The sequence below is a fragment of the Acomys russatus genome, chromosome X (genome assembly GCF_903995435.1).
Source record: "Acomys russatus chromosome X, mAcoRus1.1, whole genome shotgun sequence".
NCBI classification, from domain to species: Eukaryota; Metazoa; Chordata; class Mammalia; order Rodentia; family Muridae; genus Acomys; species Acomys russatus.
Window position 1 is genome coordinate 89439274 of NC_067169.1, and position 23513 is coordinate 89462786.

General features: G+C 42.2%; 1 protein-coding gene and 1 non-coding gene across 4 annotated transcripts in view; both read right to left on the reverse strand.

Annotated features, from left to right (window-relative positions):
* Positions 1-19157: 19157 nt before the first annotated feature.
* LOC127185983 (U6 spliceosomal RNA) lies at positions 19158-19259 on the reverse strand. Its single transcript, XR_007830247.1, has one exon. It is a non-coding gene; the product is annotated as a U6 spliceosomal RNA (small nuclear RNA).
* Positions 19260-21140: 1881 nt separating this feature from the next.
* The window catches only part of Lonrf3 (LON peptidase N-terminal domain and ring finger 3), a 33494-nt gene continuing 31121 nt past the window's right edge, over positions 21141-23513 (reverse strand). For all 3 annotated transcript variants that reach the window (XM_051142424.1, XM_051142426.1, XM_051142423.1), the window contains one exon: positions 21141-21334. In XM_051142424.1, coding sequence (XP_050998381.1) covers positions 21179-21334 — 156 coding nt within the window. In that variant the 3' untranslated portion in view covers positions 21141-21178. The remainder of the gene's footprint in view (positions 21335-23513) is intronic.

The window sequence follows — 23513 nt, forward strand, 5'->3', positions numbered from 1 at the left end:
ATGGCTCAGAGGTTAAGAGCACTGTCTGCTCTTCCAAAGGTCCTGAGTTCGATTCCCAGCAACCACATGGGGGCTCACACCCATCTATAATGAGATCTGATGCCCTCTTCTAGCATGTGGGCATGATAATAAATCTGAAGAAGAAGAAGAAGAAGAAGAAGAAGAAGAAGAAGAAGAAGAAGAAGAAGAAGAAGAAGAAGAAGAAGAAAAGAAAAAGAAGAAGAAAAAGATGACCCTAAGGAAAATGACTGCTCAGGAAGCCCTAAACCAGTAATCAGATAACTCCCTGTGGAGTGCCACCCACCAGTCCATGCCCTGTGCTAATTCACCTTCAAAAGGCCATTTGGTACTGCTTGGCAAAATACTGCCTCATCACACCATTGACCTACAAAGACTTCTGGGAGGTAACCTAGGGTGCACGTCTTAAGACACCTAGCTGAACATGAATTTGGAAGCAGGATAGTAAGCAGCGTCCCGTCATGGGTTCTGCTTCAATTCCTCCCTCCAGGTTACACGCCGGCTTCCCTTGATGGTGATAGGCTGTGATTTTTTATACTCCGGCTTCTCTTGATGGTGATGGGCTGTGATTTTTTACACTCCGGCTTCCCTTGACGGTGATAGGCTGTAATTTTTACGCTGCAATGAAACCTTTTCCCAAGAGGTTTTTGGTCTTGGTGTTCATTGCAGGAACAGGAAGGTGAACTCGGCTAGGCTGTTAGCTCAGAAAATATTCCAGAGGCTGGATAGATAGTGACACATAGTTTGGTGGGGACAAAAGAGCAAAGGCTTGAACGTACGCAAACCTACATAGTGAAAGAATCCAGGAGCCCACTCAGAGAACACACCTAAGAAAGTCCCCTGCACACGGCTTTCTGGGAAAACGGTGATCTGAGTTAGAGAAAAGCATTTTTTTTTCCCATTCAGGAGTAGAAGTAGAGCTATCAGCTAGGCCGTGGGGTTGCTAGGAGCTGCTCTGGCAATGGTTGCAACACTAAAGTAGGTCTTGGTGTTCTGCGGAACATAATGACACAGGATGCCAGCATCAGACAAGGCAGCTCTGTGACTATGACGGATCCAGACAAAAGCAAGACCACTCTGTAAGGTCTGAATCCAGACAGACTGTGAATACTGCCTAAGCCACAGCAGTTGCACAACACTGCTCTCCCAGCTGCCGTGAGTGCCCACCGCTGCTTGCCCAACTAGACCTTTAGCTCCACTCTAGTCTGTCCTCTCGCTGGATAAGATGTTATCAAGATACTCCATTTCAGAATGCCTGTGACTTCTGACACGCCCAGTCTAGAGCAAACTGCAGCTCACTTCTTCCAAACCACCCAACCAAAGTCCAAATCCCATAATATCCTGGGGCTGGGCTGACTCACAGTGTGTGCTGTATGTTCTCCGTCAGTGCAATGAGCAAGAAACTCAATTTAATGGAATACATGAGTGTGTGTGTGTGTGTGTGTCTGTGTGTGTGTGTGGTGACAGGGTCACCAAATGACTAGGGGTGCAGAGACAACCTCTTGGACAGGCCCATTTGAAAATTTTCCAGAAACAATGCCATGTAAAATGACAGAGACAATCACAGGGTACTGCAGGGACAGAAGAAGGACTTCTTTGCAAAAGTTAAAAAAAAAACAGTTATTGTCTGTTAGGAACTGGGAGTGAAACAAAGACAGGCAGGCACAGAGACAGAGAGTCTCTGCACTCTCCGGAGAGGATGGCTAGCCCCGGAGTTGAGAACACAGCTTGGAGAGCCAGCTGCCTGGGTTCTTATTCCAGCTCTGCCACTCACTAGCTGCCAACAACGCACAATCCCACAATCCACTGTGCATAGTAATTTCCTATTTTCCTGGTCACCCTCCAGTGAAGGAGATGACTCAGCTATCCTCCGCTGCGGTTCCCACACCAACACTTGGGCTGCGTCTTTCCACCCCCCAACAGAGATTCATCCAAGGCTGGGTTTTCTCTGTGATTATGGCAAAGGGCCCAGGGAAAAATGGTCCAGATTTTAGTCTGGTTAAATATGGAGCTCAGTGTAATTTACTTATGGTCTTAGCGCCTGCAGAAAAATCACAGCTGACGCTCATGAAAGGAACTCCCTCTGGCTGATTCGTTACTGCCTTTTCCTTCTTTTATGTCCCACGCTTACTTATTTGTGAAGATGCGTGTGGGTGTGTGCTGCAGTGCGTGTGTTGTGGTTATAGGACAGTCTACAGAGTTGGTTCTCTCCTTCCACCGTATGGGTATTAGCGATCGAGCTCCTCATTAGTCTTGGCAGCAATCCCCTGTATCCACTTAGCCATTTCGCCACCCCCTCACTTCTAGCAGTTCCTTAAATGCCTAATAAGGACACAGGTTTTATGACATCCTCCCTCAGCCCATTCTCAGTTGTATTTTGAAACATTCATTTCAGTGCAGATAGCCTTATTGGTCAAGATCAAGAGACAGCAGATCAACAATAATTAGAGCAAGGACATAACCCGCAAGAATGGGATAAATTCCATGGGTCTTTGAAAGGCCACCTCCAATTCTAAATACAGGAGGCGTTCTCACAGGAGGAGTTCCGTGTTGTTCAGGTGAGACCAGGAAACATTTGTGGAGAAAGAAGGGTAGAATAAAACAAAATTTAGGTTCAAGATGCTCCCTCTGTTCTAACAGCATTGCAGAGTATAACTTGTCTTTTCCTAAGAAATGAATTAAGATTGTTAAATAATTTTAAGACCACTAGAGCCACTGAAAGGCATTTCCCCAAACCAGTGAAATGGTCACATTTTAATGAAATCATCTCTCCTGAAAAAAAAAAAATTGCCCAGCAGCCAACTGCACTGACTTCTGACATACATTTTCCTATGCTGAGATATACAGAATCAATCCTAAGTGTGTGACAACCTGAGAACTCTTATTTGAGGAGTATGTGGGCGTGATTTCTATGCTTCTCCCATTCTCAAACTCCCATTCTACCCTGAACTTCTATGAGACCAAAGGGTTTTTTTTTTATTATGTATTACTATTTTAGTCTCCAGTCTCTATAAAGCCACTCTTCATTTCGACCTATACGCATTCATTAGCATTCCTAAACATAGTGGTGAATATCGACGAGAGCATTCAGAAACTGGAAGAGGCTCCCAGAAATAGACTTGTAAGTGCTAATGCAATTATCTTGTCAGGACAAAAATAAACAAATGTACATTCTGACGTTCTGCTTTATACTCTTTGCCGTGTATAAATATCTCCTTTAGTCTAAATAGTCTTCTCCTTGGATTGAATTAGTTAGATCAATTAGATCTTAAAGGCATTCCATGCGTAATGTATGACCTTGGTTCAGTTACTTGACCTCTCTAAGCTTCCATCTCTTTATGTCTAAACAAATAAAATAAAATCTGCTAAACCGGGCCTGGTGGCGCACACCTTTAATCCCAGCACTCGGGAGGCAGAGGCAGGCGGATCACTGTGAGTTCGAGGCCAGCCTGTTTACAAAGTGAGTCCAGGATGGCCAAGGCTACACAGAGAAACCCTGTCTCGAAAACCCCCCCCCAAAAAAATCTGCTACCACTTAGCCTTGTCTTGTGGGCCATGTATGGTAATGTGTTTCTCTGGTATAGAGGAAGTGATCGCTAAGTGTTAGCTGTCATTACTTAAGAGAAAACAAATGTCATTACAGTGGAAAGTAACATGCTGTACTTGAAGATTCAGTGAAATCAGTGCCAGGATTTTCAGATTCTAGTTCTGGTTTGGGCATTAAATAGACATAATGGATAAGTAACAGAATCTCCTTGAACCTCAGCAAAATGAAATGTGTAAAATGAAAACCCTGGACTGAGGGGTTTCTAAGAGCCAAGTTTAAATACCCCACCCCAACAATTTATAAATCCCTTGTTGCAGAAAAGTTCACTTCTAAGGTGAATATCTGTGCTCATTGGATTTCACAAATTCAATAACTTAGGTGATAGAACACGTGGATTTCTTTGCCCCACATCTGTCATCTGGTGGCGAGTAGCAGGGCAAGAATTCTGCAAAAACCTGTTGGGAAAGATGGCACAAGACTGAGGATGGCATCAGTGAGCTCCATGAGGCCCGATGAACACCACACTCCCCTAGGAGCTGGTTACTGGGCTCAACTCTGCACCCACAAGATGATTCTTTGATCATTGTGTCTTGAACAATTATAATATTTGCATTGATCTTGTCTTTGGCTTTGTGCATATGGGGGGAAGGGGTCGTGTTCTGGAGCCTGGCAGCTTTCCCATCTTATATAACCACAATCTGTAAAGGAACAACTATATGGCAAAGCAGTCCTTATCAACTTCCAGAGATATTAAAAGTACACTCTGTCCTGAAAGCAGTTCTCCGAATCTATTGTGGGACACTTTGGAATACTGCATAGAAGTTTACTACGGTCTCTGCTTTCTTGGGAGGAAAAAATAAGGAAACTCAACATAGAGCAATAGAGAAATCTTGATGAATGTGCTATTTCCAGAGAAAAAGAAAGAAAAGTAGTCTTCATTTTGAGAGCTACAGGATCAAGTATGCCAGGCAACCAGAAGACACTCAATGGCCAAAGATTGGGTTCTACTGGCAGTGACAAGCAACTTTTACATTGGCCAAATAAGCCATTCCATGAGCAGTAAGTAATACAGGACTCTAAAGATACTTCCAGCCCCTAGCAAAAGCCTGGCAAGTTGAAAAGTTCATGTGTTCATCATGTAAGTCCCACTCACCACTAGCAAGGGTTCTTGAGAAGCTCGTCTACTGTCTCCTGTAGAGCAGATGCAATGCCTGTGCCTCTAAAGGTGATGAGTACTCGGTCTTTATCTTTGAGAATTTAGAAATTAGCTCAAGATCTGCCTCTTCTTGTAGAGTGATGAGTTCTTAGAATAAAGATCCTCATCAACCAAACTCCTGGGGAATGGATCTTTAAGATCCAAAGTCTAAGTTAGTAACTTATATTAGAGAATAATCTTCCACTGGTTTCTATACAGCAATAAGTTACAGATGTCGAGATCTCATCAACCAATTAAATTTCTGGAGTAACAATTCATATTCTTTGAGTATTTACAATACGATAGCAAATCAGATATTCTTCTCTTTACATGTGCATGCATGTGTGTGTGTAGTTTGTATGTGTGTTCATGTGTGTGGGCACACAGTATGTATGAGTATGTGTAAATGTGTGTGTGTGTGTGTGTGTGTGTACCAAAGGTTGATGTTGCATGTCTTTCTCAACTGCTATTTACTTTATATATTGAGTCAGGGTCTCTCACATTGACCTAGGGCTTCCTGAATCAGATGGTCTGTCTAGGACTCTTGTCCTGGAGATGCTCAATCCCTATCTACTGACTACTTTATTTCTAGGCGCAACACTGAATCAACTTGGCATGTGCACATGACAGAGATATGAACTCAGATCTTCAAACTTACATAAGCAAGTACTTTGTCCACTGAACCAATTTCCAGCCTGCAGAAATTCTTTATATAACTTATTCCATCCAAATGTCATAATACTCATGTGATAAGTTGCCGAGTACTATTTGATCTCATTTGTAGATGAAGAAATTAAGCCTTGGACAGAAGCAAACCTCAGATGGTAAATGGCAAGTCTGTGACTCAGAATTCATAAACAGTAATAATAATAATAATAATACAATCTAGCTCCTTCCTCAGTTAACTAGGAAAAATATGGACAGAAGTCCCATGTACAGAAAACAGCCTCTTCTGCCTGTGACTCAGCAAAAGCTGTGACACATGAAACAGTGAAGGTCACCAGCAAGTCACATTCACCCTGAACTTTAGAGCCAGTGAATGAGCACTGCAACATGGTTGCTGTCCCCAATTGACTCCTCTCCTCACCATTCCCCCAAAATTATGTATTCTTCAGTCCTTTACTTCTTCCTTCCTCTTACAAGTGAGATCAAAGGTAGCAAGCAAGGTACTTAAGTGTGCTGTTTGGAGATGGGAGAGGGAAGAAATGGGTTCTAAGACACAAAGGAGTTTGCCAAAAATGTCATTTCCACCATCGAAGAATTGAATATCATCCTAAACCTACCTGTCAGCATTTGCATAATTTATGAAAGTAAGGATTCTAGTCCGGATGATAGGGCTGATGTTAAGCAAAAGACAGACTTTCCTCCCTTGGGATGCTGAGAATATAGAATACATCTGTTTCTTCTCTGCTCTATGATCCAGCCTGGAAACAGTTTTCCAAGTTGAAGCTTGTTCTCACAATGGGTGTAACTGGGTTGATTGAACTATCTACAATTGTTTTACAGAGGTGTTGTCTAAGTAAAGCCACTAATTTTCTACTTGTAGGCATAATGAGAATGAGAATGTCTAGTTGCTGCAATGGGTTATAGGATGGGAAGAATAACAACCCAAAGGGATATTTTTGGACCACAAAGATTTAGTCTCTTAATATGGGTGAACCATCAGCTCTCTAAGCTGTATTAGTCATTTTCTTCATCACTGAGGCAGACTACCCAATGCAAACAGCCGAAGGGAAGAAGGATATCTTTTGGACCACAGAGTCAAGGAGATAGCAGTCTATCCAGGCCAAGAAGCAACTAGGTAGCTCCATGGAAGCAGGATTTGCTTTTGTTTCACTGTGTTTAGTTAAGGTCATACTATGTAGCTCTGGCTGGCCTGGAACTAACTATGTATAGCAGGCTGGCCTTGAATATCTCTGCCTCTTGAGTGCCGGGATTAAAGGTGTGCACCACGATGCCTAGCACAATAGGAGTGTTGGACTCAGCTTCTTCACATCCTGGTAGAGTAAGAAGCAGAGAAGCCTGGACAGAAGTGGGACTGAGCCATAAGCCTCAAAGACCTGCCTTTGGTGATCCACCTCCACCCTCCATGCCTCCTGCCTCAGCGCTCCCATAGCCTCCCTAAATCGCACCACCTGCTGGAGACCGGATGCTCAAACACATGAGCCCATGGGGACAGTCTACATTTAGACTGTAACAAAGGCATGAGAGTTTTGTTCCAGTTACCATGCCCATCTTGGTTTGCCTGTAGGTTTGTTTTATTCTCATGCATCATTTACTCCCAATGTGTAGTTGGCTTTGAAAGAGTAAGATGGACTCTCCCGCTCCCCTACAAAGAGGCCTATGCCCTCTTGCCAAGGTAGCAAATCAGCGAGGGGGGCTCACCTGGTCACAGTTTTCCAACTCAAATATTATTTTCTGTTTTCTTGGGGTTTGTCCTTTGACTCCTTGAGGACAGGAAGATGAAGGTCCTCCTAACAGTAGGGTAATAGGATGCAGCCTTGGGCCTTTGACAATCCTATTTACTTCTTCCTGCAGGGGTGGGCTGTGATCTTCACTTATCCTATGTTAACCACTGGCCAGCCAGCTCCCATCAAGCTCTTCTCTGACCTGGTTGCACACCTCTCTACTTATGATTTCATAGGTTACCAGAGGTGCGGCTGCCAGGTTGCTATAGAAACCCTTGCTCTAGTGACCTTTTTCCCCCTAATGAAAAGTTAAATAAAAAAAAACTTAAGCCAAGCAATTCAACAAGGAATTGGGCATATTTTAAGTGGAATGTTCTCTTTCACTCCAGGGAGTGCTTGGAAACCTGTACTTCCAATTCAATTGGTTTCCTCGTGTTTTATGTTGTGTTTTGTATTTTTATATTTCTAGCCACATATACTAATTGAGTTCTCCAAAAGGAAAAATAAAAACCTTGGAATTATTCCTTGGCTGCATAAGTCATTGCTAAAAGGCTATTTCCGTAGTCATGCCTATATTCTATAAGCCTACAAAATCGCAACAAAAACAATTGGCAATACCTACAAAGGAGAGTTGGAAGTTGACAGATCTGAAGTCACAATTTAATAAGAACAGCTGCTGGGCATGGTGCTTGCCTGTAATCCCAGCCCTCAGGAGGTTGAGGGTCATTATGATCACTAGTCCAATACCTGCCTGTGCTATGTGGGAAGGTCTTGCCTAAAATAATTGAAACTTATATATATATATAAACAAAACCCAAATACAAAGATACATGCATAAATACATGCATACAAACAAATCAGCTAAGAGCTAGACTCCAGGCCCAAGAGATGAGGCCACAAAAATCCTATGCAATGAGGTTGCTAGGCAACTGAAAGTAAGACCCCAAGTAAGTTCCTGAGAAACAGCATAAATTCTTTCTGAGATAAGATTGGGAAACTGCCCCAGGAGTGGTAGTATTGAGGAGTTGTTTGGGGGATTATGCAGACATCATTATTTCCCTAAGTCTCTGAAAGTAATCTTTAAATAAAAAAATTAATATAACTTTCTTGCCAGGCTTAATGACACAGACTTGTAATGCCAAGCAGTTCAGGAAGTTAAGCTCACAAGTTCAAGGCCTGATTAGGCTATTAAAGTCACTTCAAAGCTACCCTGGAGAATTTAGTGGGTACCTGTCTCAAAACAACAAAAAGAAATAAAAAGAAGTCTAGACACTTAGCTTAGTGGTAGGAATGCTTGTCTAGCATGCATGAGGCCCTAGGCTCAATCCCCAGGTCCTCTGCCAACACACACTATCACTTGATGACAGCATGTGCTTTACAATGTCAGAGAACAATGTAGCACAGACTTTTATTTCTGTTTTTCTATAAAATACTATCTAAATAGAAATAGTGTATTCATTGTGTGAACTCAGCTTCAAGATAGTCCCCTAAGCAGGTCAGTGTCTCCCTCTTCAACAATTTCTCACTGATAACCACGTGCCCCTTTGCTACTCTTGGTTTTCTTCCTGTACATTCCAGAGCTTTCACTGTGTCCCAAGCTAGCCTTTCATTCCAAGTAATGGAGAATCACAGTTTACAAAAAAAGTAGTGTGAAGTTATTATTATCCTTTAGTTCTTATGGCTAAATGCAGGACAGGCTAAGGTGAATCAAGAGAATCTCATTTTTTAAAATATCATTTTTATTAATTCATTCATATTACATCTCAATTGTTATCCCATCCCTTATATCTTCCCATTCCTCCCCCCCTCTCACTTACCCCCCACTCCCCTCCCCTATGACTGTAACTGGGGGAAACCTCCTCCCCCTGTATATGCTCATAGGGTATCGAGTTTCTTCTTGGTAGCCTGCTATCCTTCCTCTGAGGGCCACTTTAAACAGCTTTCATTCCCAACAGAGCTCACACGAAGGAGGGATCCCAATATGCCACGTGGTCTAGCCAAAACATTAGCCAAGAAGAAGGGGAAAAAAAAGGAACAAAGGAAGGTAGGAAGTAAGAACTTTAACAAGATATGTCACCCTGATTTAACTGTCACCTCCACCAGCATATTTGATGTGTATAGTACTGCTCAAAGTAACCCAAGTCTTGGGAGCCCCGAGGTGATCACCCATCCTACACAGAATGCCCTGACTTGTATTTCTAATGCAGTCACTCCCAAGATGTAGACCTACAGTAAAGCAGTCAGGACTGGACCCTGTCACTAATGGATTTAGGATGAAAAGGAATCCATTTAAAGATTCTTGGTAGCTCAGAGTCCCTAGAGGAGCTGGAGAACCAAGATTAAGTTCATGCAAGAAAAATGTCCAAGCCACTGCAAAGGCAGCGTGTGTTCGCTGTCTTCATTGTCAGCTTGTCTCGATTCAGAATCACCTGGGAGACCGAGGGACTGATAGGTATGCTTCTAAAGAGATTTCTAGAGAGAATTGAGTGAGGGGTGTTAGTGCACCATGAAATATGGATGGCATTGTCCTATGGGCTGGGAACTATGGGAAAAGGCATTCCTATGTATTAGCCTTCTGACTCACCATGATACAAACTGAAGTGCTTGGCCATGCCTTCTCCAGCCTGATGGGCTGACATCTCTGTGACCATGGGCAAAAATAAATCCTTCCTCCAGTAAGTTTTTTTCCTGTATCCTTTAGCCAGAAAGGTAGAAACATATCAAATCTAGTCCATTCATGATGCTACTGCACCATCCTTCGCTGGGCTTTACCCAGGGAGCCTGCCACACTACTATTCTTAGCATTGAACCAGAAACTTCATTTTGACCTCTCTGCTGCTTCTGTTGCTAGGGAGGTTTTGCCTTCCACAATCACACCTCTGTAGGGACTTCCCCAAATTCTGGAAGGAAGTATTTCCTTTATATTTAGAGAAGGATATTGGTATGTTAGCCTTTTCATAACAAAATGCCACAGACTGAACTTAACAACAAACATTTATTTTCCCACAGTTTTGGAAGTTAGAAGTCCAAGATCAAGGTGTCAGCAGGTTTCAGTTCCTCCTAAGGTCGTTCCTTCTCCCTTTCCCTCTCCCTCCCCTGCCGCCCCCTCTGTCCCCCCCCCTTGTTTGCTGTGTACTCTGTCTTCACATAGGGGCAGCAATTGGATTGGATTGAATTAAGACCCACTGGAATGGCTTTCTTTTACTGTAACCTTGTCTGAGGATTTATCCACAAATACAGTCACATTCTAACATACTACAGGTTAATGACTTCAACACTGAATTTGAAGATGGTGATGCAATTCACCCTTTAATAAGGACCTATGTTTAGTTCCCTGAGATTGCTGCCATTCCTTGGGTACCACTCATTTGAAATGGCTCACGACTTCATTATTTCCATATCTGCAGAAGGCAAACCAGGCCATCTACCCTCCTATAAACTTCCCCATCACCAGCTACATCTTACCCAAAATACTTTGTGGCTGTTTTTAACCAGATTAAAATATCTAGAGTTCTTAAACCTCTAGATGTGGCAGCCTTTTAGATAAGCTTCTGGACTTCAAACTGATTCATCAAATGGCAGTTAACTCCCACACAAGTGATAACTCAGGACCTAAACATCAGGTGACTATTACTTTCCTCAAGATAAGCTTTGGGTGAAATGATCCAGAAAGCGTAGCCACTCCATTTCCTTTGAGAATTTCACAGTGGATATGTACCACTGTTGATCTAGAAAGGCCAAGTTACATATCGGTGCCATGTTTTAATGATCAGAAATGCACTTTCAATAATTTTCTAAGACACTGAGGAGTGTTCCTACCTTGTAAAGTTCCAAAAACTTTTTGTTGTTGTTGTTGTTGTTAATTTCCCCCGATAGATGGCCATTGGCAGAAGTGGCCTCCTTTTTGCTTAGATGCCTATAAAATACACCTCCATATTCATTCTTTTACCAGCCAAATAGAGCATTCTCCTCTTCAGCTTATAGTCAAGTAATGGGAGAGCAGGAAGGAGATATAACTCTAATTCTGAAGAAGAAAGCCCCTGGAGGAGACAAGGCATCCCAACCAGATCTGTAACACCCATATTAACATGGCTTCCATAGTTGTAGGAGGGGTTTTAGAGCACCTTCTATTTGGAGTGCTTTTATGGAGCAGAAATCTTTGAGGATCAGGTTGGAGAAGCACATGCAACATCGTAAAATCCTTTAAGACTAGAAAACAAGGCCCATCCAAGGGAGATGGAGGGAGCCATCAGTAGGGACGGTCAGAGAGTGAATGGGTATGTAACACTCAGGGATTACGTGTGGGAGAGGGAGCTGAGAACAGAGGCAAAGCAGGGTAATGCTGAAGAAGCAAGGGGAGCAACAGAGTCCTATGATGGCGGGCCCCAGACAGTAAATGCGAGAGAGAGAGAGAGAGAGAGAGAGAGAGAGAGAGAGAGAGAGAGAGAGAGAGAGAGAGAGAGAGAGAGAGAGGAGAGAGAGAGAGAGAGAGGAGAGAGAGAGAGAGAGAGAGAGAGAGAGAGAGAGAGAGAGAGAGAGAGAGAGAATCTAATCACGGAGGAGTATTGTTTACTGGATTGCTTCTCATAGCTTGCTCAGCCTGCTTTCTTGTAGAACCCAGTGGTTGCCCCATCCACAGTGGGCTCGGCCCCCCTGTATCACCCACTAATTAAGAAAATGCCCTACAAACTTGCCTATAGCCTGATCTTATGGAGGCAATTTCTCAGTTGAGGCTATCTCCTTTCTGATGACTCTAGCTTGTGTCAAATGGACATAAAACTAGCCAGCACATCTACCATTACACTCTCTTGTTCACTCTCCCTTTTAAACCTCTTCTTCCCTCCTAATAGACTTCTTATCTTATATCATATAAGTATGTGCATACATACACAAATAGTAACCATTAAATCTAGATCTTTTATGTCTGTCCTGTGTCACATGCTCAACGTGTCAGCAGACATCCCAGTGGCCCAAAGGGGCAGTGATCCTCCCTCCTCCTGTGGTTATTGAATAGAGCTATACTAATCCCCTAGCATTCAAAAGAAACCAGATATTTATAGAATCATTGAATTTAGAGCAAATAGGCTATTTTGAGGGCTTAATTACGCTACACTTTAAACATTTAGACATTGTTGATACTTCTGAGAAGGTAGATAGTATGTGCAGTGAAGTACAGCTCGGGTGGGGTGGGGCGGGGCTACACGTCAACCCATGTGAGGAAGGGTGTTCTTTTCCAGTCCTTTTCAATGCATCAATGAAATTTACTAGTACATAAATGTGTATAAGTGGAAAGGAAACCAAGGTGGTCAATCAATGTGAATACAGATTGGGATGGGGAACTTGGTAAGCAAAAATCTGGAGAGTGGTAGAAAGCAGTTTGTAGACAGCGAAGCTTCTGGACTAGGGCACATCTACACATTGAGATGACCACCAACAAGCCCCCTTCCCTCTCTCCCTACCTCAACCCTTCCTGGGTGTGAAGAAATCAAAGCATAAGAAGGTAAGGCTTTGGCTTCAGGGAGCCTGTGGACTTAAGGCACTTCTCTGCTTTTCCTAGACCTTCATCTTGCCACTGGGAGAACTTTCTAGGGAACCATATTTGTCCCTGGAAAACTCAAAGGAGCCAGAAAGTATCCCAGAGGAGAGGAAGCAGAAACTGACAGCTTCGGGTTTGTTTACTCAAGGCTTCTGGAACAACTACAAATAGGACTGGCTTTCTTTAAAAAATGGCCCAATCCAGTTCTCTAGGGAGAAAGCTATGCAGCCATTCTGTGTTGGAAGCATTGGCTTGGAAAGGAAAGGGAGCTTGTGCCTTTGGCTTAAGTGGACCGTGTCTCCTGTGGATCAGAGACTGTCAGCTTGGACACAGAATGGCACAATTAAACACAGACAGCCATCCCCTCTGGGCCTTAATTGGCCAAGAATTCTGAGTTTTCTCCCATTACTCCATAGATCTTGTTAGAACAAGCCAGGTCAGGGCCAAGTAAATAGAGGTTTCTCATCATTTTATTTTATTGTTTTTAAGAGGGGATCATGTTACCCAGGCTAACCCTGAACTCATGATCCCTATGCATCAGGGCTCCTGAGCAACTGATGTTATTTATAGGTGTGTGCCAACATGCTTGGCCTTTTGTTTTATGCTATTCTCTACTATTTTGTTGTTGTTGTTGTTGTTTTGAGGGGGTTCTCATTATATTGTCCAAACTGGCCTTGAACTCAAAATCATCCTTTCTGGGTCTCTCTATTGGGAATTACAGGTGTGTGTAGCTGCACCTGGATTATGTTATTTTCTCTTTACTGGGAAATGAACCCAGGCCTTGCATATGCCAGGCAGCTAATCCATCGCTGAACTACATCCCAGTCCTTCAGTTAAGGTTTTCTTTCTTTCTTCCCTTCTGCATTTTTTTCCCTTCCCTCCTGTTTTTTTCTTTTAAAAAGTCTCATGAATTCTAGGCTGGTCTTGAATTAGTTATGTAATGGGAATGACTTTGAACTTCTGATCCTCCTGCTACCACCACGTTCCAGATGCTAGAATTACAAGTAGGGCAGCACCATGCCAAATGTATATAATTTTGATGACCAAACCCAGGGCTTCATGCATGCTAGGCAAGCACTCTCTCTACCGACTGAGCTACATCCCTAGCCTCAGTTCACTTTTTGATTGTTTCAGTCTTGTGCCTATTTGCAATGGTAAAATAGAACTTGCATAAATGACATTAATTGCACAGCACAAAAGTCAGCACCACAGAGATGAAACATGTTGCTGAAGCTCCCTTACTATAAGGTCCAGTCTGGTTAATACCAAACATTGGCCCACTGAGGTTTTTTGTTTGTTTGTTTGTGTTTTGTTGGTTTTTTGAGACAGGGTTTCTCTGCGTAGGCTTGGCCCTTGGCTGTTCTAAAACTCACTGTGTAGACCAGGCTGGCCTCAAACTCACAGCAATCCACCTGCCTCTGCCTCTGGAGTGCTGGGATTAAAGACATGTGCCACCACACCCAGCAGGCCTAGTGAGTTTTTTATTTTATTTTATTTTATTTATTTATTTTTTTATTCTTGTTACATCTCAATGTTTATCCCATCCCTTGTATCCTCCCATTCCTCCCGCCCCATTTTCCCATTATTCCCCTCCCCTATGACTGTTCCTGAGGGGGATTACCTCCCCCTGAATATTCTCATAGGGTATCAAGTCTCTTCTTGGCTACCAGCTGTCCTTCCTCTGAGTGCCACCAGGTCTCCCCCTCCAGGGGACATGGTCAAATGTGAGGCACCAGAGTACGTGAGAAAGTCATACCACACTCTCCACTCAACTGTGGAGAATATTCTGACCATTGGCTAGATCTGGGAAGGGGTTTAAAGTTTACCTCCTGTATTGTCCTTGGCTGGTGCCTTAGTTTGAGCGGGACCTCTGGGCCCAGGCCTAGTGAGTTTTATCACTTTTCCTCTCATGCAGTTTGTGCTGGCTGAGGATGGTAGTGTACTTGTTTTGGTACTTGTGAGACCCTAGGTTCTATCCTCAGCACCGTAAGATTTGGATTTCACTTTTAAGATATTCTATAAAAATGTTTTGTTTATATCGTGTGTGTGTGTGTGTGTGTGTGTGTGTGTGTGTGTGTGTGTGTGCTTATGTAAAGATTCCAGGGATTGAATTTAGGTCATCAAGCTTGGCAGCAAGTGCCTTTACCACTTCAGTCACCTCCTCAACCCACTTTAAGCTATTCTTGATGAACCACCCAATGAAAAAATTTTAAAAATTAAATAAAAAAGATTAAAAAGTTCATAAAAATATTAGACATGAGATGACAAAATAACAAAAAAATCAAAACAGCAGGTAGGGTTATCTGCTCAAATCAAACACAATACAGTAATGTTGTTTCATTTACAAAGAAATTAGAGGCAGATTATTGAAAACTGTTTAAATTCTTAGCTGAGGGGCTGCTGACTGTTGGAGGAAAGAGAACCTTTTTTTTTTTTTTTTTTTTTTTTGATGTGTGGCACTAGTAGATTCCCCATGACTCAGTGGATGGCCCCACACTTATACACATACAGGCAGCATGAATTGTACTCAGTGGGTTAGAGAAAAAAAGGAAGTGAGGTTTGGAGTTAGAAGGGAAACATGCCAGGGGAGGTCCAGGAAGAGTTGGAGGAGACATAGGGTGTGGGTGATGGATATGATCAAAATATGTTGGATTCATCTATGGATTTATCAAAGAATTTTTAAATGCTCAAAAAAACAAAAACAAAAAGAAAACCCCCAACAAAGGCAGAAGTGGGATAGCTAGAAAAAAAGAAAGGTGATTCAAAAATAAGTCATTAAATACAAGCAAACCTTTTCAGTGTTTTGTTGTTGTTGTTTTAAACACTCAATTTATAGCCAGTGTTTCAGAACATATAATCACATTAACCCATTCACACCTGCCTCATTGTCATATATGAAAGTGTTTGCTGCTGCGATGCAGACCTGGTTCCATAAAGTCTTGCTTTTATTTGTATTGACTTATTTCTTAATCTCTGGAGTGCTGTAGATTGAATTTGAACACTTGCTGAGAAAGTGCTCTACCACTGAGCCTTGTTCCCAGTTCTTTAAAGGTTCTTGTCATCAAAATATGTTAGAGCCAATGGGAGAACAGGATGTGTGCTACCACAGCTTCCTTTCCAGTGCTATTGAAACCAGTTTGTTGATTAATTTTCTTTTTGACCTTTCTGTGATAGGGAGAATGGAAGCCAGGGACTTGTGTATGTTAGGCAAGTGCTCTCCCTGAACTATATCTCCCCTTTGCGTATGAGTGCATGTGCGCGCGCGCGTGTTTGTGTGTGTGTGTGTGTGTGTGTGTGTGTGTGTGTGTGTTTTAAAGAAGATCTCACTGTATTGTCCAGGTTGGCCTTAAACTCATTCTGTAACTGACACAGCCCTTAGACTTCCAATCCCCCTGCTTCAGCCTCCTATGTAGCCAGGACTATAGTTTATATCACCAGGCTCATCCCAATCGATTAATACATTTTTCTAAGATAGAATACACTTTAGTAGATCCAGAGACAACAGGAAAGTTTTGTTTAATGAACAATTTTCACAGAGACTGTCTCTATCACATTGCGATTACAACATAGATGAGCTGAAACTATTTTGTACAGATTTAGAACAAGGGAACCCCTTAAAAGAAATCAGGCATATAGAGGTAGTTGAATAGCATTGGTGGGGGGAGGGAGCGTTATCTTAATTCCCCTTCAACTCGTGACTGTGCAAAAGTAAAATGGCTGCTTAACAAACAAATGGAAACCAAACACACGTACACACTGGCCACTGTTTAAGTGGCTTGCCTGATGTTTTAATCCTGGCATCACAAAGAACTGTATACAGTTAGGAACTAGTGTATCTAACATCAGGCAAAGGCGCCACGCTGAACTATTGGCTGTCTTTTTATCTCACTGGTTGTCATCATTGCTTGAACAAGAGATGGTTGTCCACAGACTTTTAAGATAATGCATAAGGTACAGTGTTGCTTTGTAAACTTCTGTTAATCACATTTGTGGCTGCGGACAGTTTTTAAGTGCTACAAAGTCATGAAGCAAAAGCTTTAAGGTAACACACCCAGAACAGTGGTTCCAGGTTCCACTTCTCGCTGGAGAGTAATTAACATGTTTAGAAACACCCACTTCTAAGTGAAAAGTTCTTCATTTTGCCTCTGGATGTGCATAATCCGGATTATAAGTAGTGGAGTGAGTGGGATCTGTCATTCTAAAAGGAATTGACTGTGTACATTGTGCATGGCTCCTTTCCCTTCCTGCCCTCTGTACATTAGAAACACCACAAAGCCAAGCCTATGCCCTGTTTGCTTTTCAGAGCTGTCTTCCATCCAGAATTAAAACCTCATTCCTTAGACTCCAAAATGGACTTACAGCCTGCCCATTTCTACCTCGATGAATAAAAACAGATACACAGTCAACAAGGTGAGAACTCAAGGAATGGGTCTATGGCTAAAATTCACATGCTGGAAATGTAGTTGGCACAGGGAATGCAGGCCCCAGGGGGTTGCAGTCTATCAACAGGACACAACCTGTTGACAGTAAGAGACCTCTGGGCGCAGTGACTCAGCCATGGCAGTTCTGAGGCTTCTGTGGCTTGTCACAGGGGATTATCCAAACCCAGGTCAGCTCCATAGGCAGAGATGGCAGCACCACATGTGCCATCATTAACTCTACCCTGCTACTGAGGCCACACTCTAATCGAAGCAGTTGGCCTTCAGAAAAGGCAAGCTATTGGAATAGTTCTCTGCTCCCCTAAGTGAGGAGCAAACATCCTTTTCTTCAAACTATCCACTAAAAAGTAGTTTCTTAATTTCTCACTTTCTACATTTTGCTGGTTTTTAGCTAGCAGCAGTAGTACGGTACAAAGCAGAAAGGCATAAGGTCTGCTTGCTACCTAGTGTATGTGTGTGTGTGCATACACACACATATACATACATACATACATACATACACACAGAGAGAGAGAGAGAGAGAGAGACAGAGACAGACACAGAGACAGAGACAGAGACAGAGAGACACAGAGAGAATACTCTACAAGGAAAGGGCTGCGTCAGTCATGAAGCCACATAGAAAATAAGACTAACCCAAGAAACTGGCACTGTCTACAGGGGGGAATCTTGTCCTGCTGGCTAAGATTTAGCTTTTGTACCTGTACTCCTCATGACTGCACTTAGAAGCAGAACCCATCTGCAAATGTTTACAATGGTCAAGTTCAATGGATTATCCTACTCACGTACAGCCCAAAGAAAGCCAAAGCCTACTACGCCACTTCCTGCCCTTAATGCGACATGAGCTGGCATGTTAGGTTAGATCAATGCAACATGGATCCAGGCTGCTCAGAGAAAAGTGCTTATTTAGCCCAGCCAAGTTTTCCATGTGCTCCAAGTGGGTACCCTCTTTAAGAAGCCAAACACTCCCTCTCCCTTAGATTAACAAGAGATGTGTTCGGGCAGCTTCAATTTACTTTGCCTGGGGCATCTCATTTTGAGTTCTTAGGGTGTTCTCTGATTTGACTGACCTGCTTATTGAATAAGACATACATAACACGAACTGTTCACAGTGTCAAAAGACCTGCTATGTGATAAGTACAGCGTCAAGCTTGGCCACTTAGTGGATGAACAGGTTACATAGGCCTAGCCTTTAAAATTGCTGAGCCTCTGTTTTCTTATCTATATATGGGGTTAACAATGCTGTCTAAAAGATTATTCCGTGTGCTCAGGTGAATAAGACCACTCAGTTTAGTACCTGGTACATGATATGTTCTCAACACATCATTTTAGAACCTGTTATTTGGGGGCAGCATAAAGAAATACCACAAGCTATGTACAAAAAAAGCATAGATGGTGAAACCTAATTATTCTGATCTAGTTGAGAGTCCCAACACCGTTTTGAAGAACAGGGAAGGATGGATGGATTATTCTTATGGAGTCAGAGCTCACAGTTTCCCTTCTATCAGGAATTCTAGATGTCACCACTATAACACTATTTTTTAGCCCTTTGTAAAAGGGGGACTATTTTCTTGGCATGGAAATTAGGCCCTACCTCTAACACTTATTTGCGCTCCAGTTTTTTCATTTCCTTTACAATTCTTTTATTTTTATAGTACTGGAGGGAGAACCCAGTGCCTTATGCATGTAGGGCAAACACTAACAACTGAGCTGTGTCCCCAGCCCTACTTTCCCAGTATTAACCCCAATAGCAGTTACTTGCAAACTATCAAGTTGTGGTCCAAGATTCAGTGGTTTGGATTTTCCCAAAGGCTGCAAATGAGTATTGCAAGTAAAGACAGTGCTTCGTGCAACTGTAGACCATTGATGATATTTTGCAACATGGCTGATAATAGTTATAGTTTATCAAGTATCTCCCATCATCAAGGCACTATGTTAAGTAATTTCCGACATGCCCCATTTAGTATTCCTAACGAGCCTATATGCTATTATTAGCACCACCATTTCATCTTTTAATAAAATATAGAGAACACTATCAAAATTTGCATGCCATCCTTGCGAAGGGGTCATGCTAATCTTCTCATTCCAATTTTAGTTTATGTGCTGCTAATGCAAGCACCAGTCCCATTTCATGTATAAGAAAACTGGGGCTCAAGGGAAGCTAAATTACTTGTCAAAGTAACATGTAGTAAGCGAAGAAGCTTTTGATATTTGCTGTGTTTGCACTATAGATTGAGAAGCCACCATACTACTATGACTGCCAAGATCATATGGTTGGATGTCAGGTGGCAGGGAACAGCCTACTCTTAGTTTTCCGCTCTCTGGGCCCTCTAGACCTAACTTGGGTAGTATCAAGTGTCAAAAACATTCCTGTATTTCCATTCCATACACCTGCCTTCTTCATCAGCCCACACAATTCCATTAAGCAAGTGCAGAAGTGCAGATGATCATTTGCTTTCTGCTTACATGAGTTTCTTTATAGTATTTAGAGATCATCTCTTTCACACACACTCTCTTCTATCCTCCTCTTCCTCTCTCTCTCTCTCTCTCTCTCTCTCTCTCTCTCTCTCTCTCTCTCTCTCTCTCTCCTGTTAACAGAGTGGAAGGGCTAAATATGAATAACACCAAATGACACTGAAGCTGCCTAAACATCACCAGGGAGTGGTTTGCATAAGAAACAAAATGTGACAATTCACCTTTCCTGACTCTCATTTTCTCCTTTGCCATTATAACACTCCCACACTCTATTTTTCCAGGCTCTTCTGACACCAAAGGACTCAAACTAGCACTAAGCAACCTCAAAAATGGCATTCCTACCTCTTTCCTGTCTTTTCTCCCCTGAATCGAAATCTTTGGCCCATGGTTCCCACGAGGGAAGGCAGTGTTTACATAAGGTCATGGATTCATCTTCTGGATCTTTTATAGAGATTTAAAAGAATTTCTAACCTATCTGACTTCTTTACACCTTAAAAAAGGATTAGTCTTGAGCATTTCAGCACATGTGGGTATAGGTTTTGATCCTCAGAACTCTGAGAAGATGTGGGATAGGCGGGCCAAACTGAAAGCCATTCTCCCTGGAAAAGCAGGTAAATACTCATCTTATCCCTAACTGTACTGAGGAGAAATTAACACACCTCTAGTCAGATTACCTGAAACAAATACCTATAATAGATTGTAACACAAGATACTTCTAATTCTTCTCTCTGTTCTTGAATCCCTCTTTCAACCTTATTCTGCATTAGACACAAAAAAATGAACTCTTTTACTTTACTCTGGCAGATGTCATAATCGATGCCAAATCAATTAAATATTTTCTATTGCTTAATTCAGACCAAAAAAGTGGAATCTGTGAAGATAAATTGCCTTAGAATCCTTCTGAAGTTCTTTTAAACTTAGTCCACTAGGATCAACACAAACTATATAAAAGTAGCCCAAGAACTGGGATTAATTCAGCAAAAACTGAGTAAAGAAAGAACATTGCACATGTTTAGTACTATTATTCCCCCTACACACACAGTCAACCACATCAATAAATAAAGCAATGGACTTTTCAGTAATGTACACTTAAATAGTTACAAACATACATATAGAAAAAGGATACAGTAGTGCAAAAAATAAATTATTAAAACAGAAATAAGTATGAACATTATTTTACACAATGTTCTATAAAACCTGAACCATTTGAAATGAGACCTCAAGTCAGTGAACAAATGCAGTGACATTAGTATCTCTGCTTCACATTTCAACCACACCGTCACTTTCAACGCTCAGAAAAACCATTGCTAAACATCCTCTTTTTGGGGGGCCCTTCCACCTCTGTGGTTTGTGTGGTAGCACAGTGTATCAAGAAGCATCTAAAGACAGAAAGTCAAACAGGTCATATCCTTTCTACTCAATTTCTGTGTGGTCAAAAAGCAGAGTAACATCTCTCTAGGGTACTCTCTTCTGTTAAGGTGTTATTGCAATTAGATGTATTTACAAGAACATTTCCCCCGGCAGTGGGGAGGGCGGAAACTCCTCTTCTGCAATCCACTCCCATTAATTTTGGTTTCTGGTTATAAAGGCCAGAATTCGACGAATACCGTTCAGTCTATCCTTCAAGGACCTCATTGCTAGGAAGGGAAGCTGAGCTCTGCTTTCCAGGGGAAGAACCGCTAATGTCCACCAGCACCAAGCTGGACCATTTGGATTAACCTGAAACAGAGAAACACAGTTCATTGATCCTATTCCTGTGCAGTCCAGGTACAGATGTCCACATGCATAAAGTAAACATCCCACATGGAACTGTGTTTGTATATGGCAGAGACAGCTGAGCGCCTCCATACATATTTTCCTCTTTTATTTCAGCTGAGCATACAGCCACATAGTGAGGTACGCTGTCATTCCTTAGGCTCCCTTGCAGCTAGGTAAGGCCAAAAGATAAAATTTTGGCTAGAGAGCTATAACGAAAAGTGATATGTGTAAGTCCTGGGTCATGTTATGGGGAAACAGAAAGAAGCCTCTGTCTTCCTTTTTCTCCCCATTTCTTTTATTTATTTCTTTAACAATTTTTATTTTTTATGTGTATATTGTTTTGTCTGCATGTATGTCTGTGCCACAGAGGTCAGAAGAGGGTGTCATATTCTCTTGAACTGCTGGTTGTATGCCACCATGCAAGTGCTGGGAATTGAGCCTGGGTCCCCTGGAAGAGCAGCCAGTGACTTAACCTCTGAGCCATCTCTTCAGCTCCTCCCCATTTGTCTAACACAACTGAAGACATGATAATGATCAGTCTTCTTCAGTCAAGAAAAAGTAACCCTCTAAAGATGGCAGAGCTTAGTAATGGAAGTGCCTGGGTTCCTGAATGCTCCCTTGGAATAGAATTAACTGCCTAAGCCCTCCAGGACTGAGGTCTTCTCTCTCATTTGAGCTACACTCATCTTTACTACCTGTTGAACCAAGCAAATCAACATTTTAACACATGTCCTATGCTCCCTAGGCAGTGTGATTTTATGAGCTGGAATACCCATTTTGTCTCTTCCATTTCGAAGGGTCTGCTTAGGTCCTTTGGACTGATCCATTTAAAATTGAAGCCTTTAATCCTGCGATTCTTTGGCCTTGGCATGTCTTTTAACTCCCATCATTTTCTTAATTTGGTAGAAGGCTGTAGTTTAATATACCATGTCACTAATAGAGCCATAGTTCTCTTCTCCCTTAAGCCAAGAGCTATGCTTTCCCAGTCTCAAAGAACAGCAACCAAACATTGCAATCAGAAAACACATTCATGTCAATCCTTCGGTTTTCCCATTCCTTATCAATCCTGCACCCAAATTCTCTTTGTCATCAGCTTCCTGAACAAACATTTTACACATTTATTACTAAACCTCAAATGAGTTTTCTTCCCACAACGTTCAAAACAAGTCAGTTTTCAGCTTGTACAGAAGCATACGCTGCTCTAACTCCCTCTGAATGAGAGTATTTGACTTCGAATGGTTTCATGTGTTTCTCCCTGAATGTCCCTGACCTCTTGGCTTCTCTGTGCCTCTAACTTGCTTCATTTGGATGCTACCAGGTTGATGCTCTGAACTTTCCTAGGATCACCAATAGATAATTAAGCTGATGTTAGTACTGTAGCTGTTTCTAAGAAACCTCTCCCTAAGGCACATCATTCTTATTCGTGGAACTGCTTGGGGCTGCAGGATTACATTTGGCAAACTGGATGAGTTTTTGCTGCTGCTGCCACCACCACTAAGGCGACATGATGACAAAACTAATAAGAAAGGAAATGATGTGGGCTTGCTATGTCATTAAGGCCTTATGAATCACACTGAGGCATCTCATCTGTGTTTTCTCCTGTGGAAGATATGGTGAGCATTGTTGATCTCTATCTTTTGCCTGACAGGGAGAGAATGTTCCCCTGCAGGTGGTGGGGAACAGTAAGCTTGAACATGACCTTGTTCAGAGTTATGCTGTCTTCTTGAATCACCATAGCCAAGAGCTGGGTCATCAGGAAGCGCTTGCTGGCCTTGCTCGCTTTAGAACTGAGTGATGCCTTTGTACAGAGGGAGGGAAAAGAGCCACTCTGTGGTCCGAAGGAAGTGAAACACTTAGCTCATTAGGAAACAGAATGGCATTTTGGAGCCTCAGAATGTAAGAGGAGGAGGAACTTTAGAGACTCTTAATGCTCCTCTCTGGTTTTAGGGAAAAACTGAGAGAGGGGAAGGGATTTACCCAAGGTCACACTGTTAGAAAAGTAGGCAGCACAGTCTTAGCAGAAAGGGCAGAGGTGTGCAATCAGAATATGTGTGTATATATATATATATATATTTTTTTCTATTGTGATAGAATCAGGAAGCGTACACTAAAAGGGAAATCAAAGAAGTTACAGGAATGA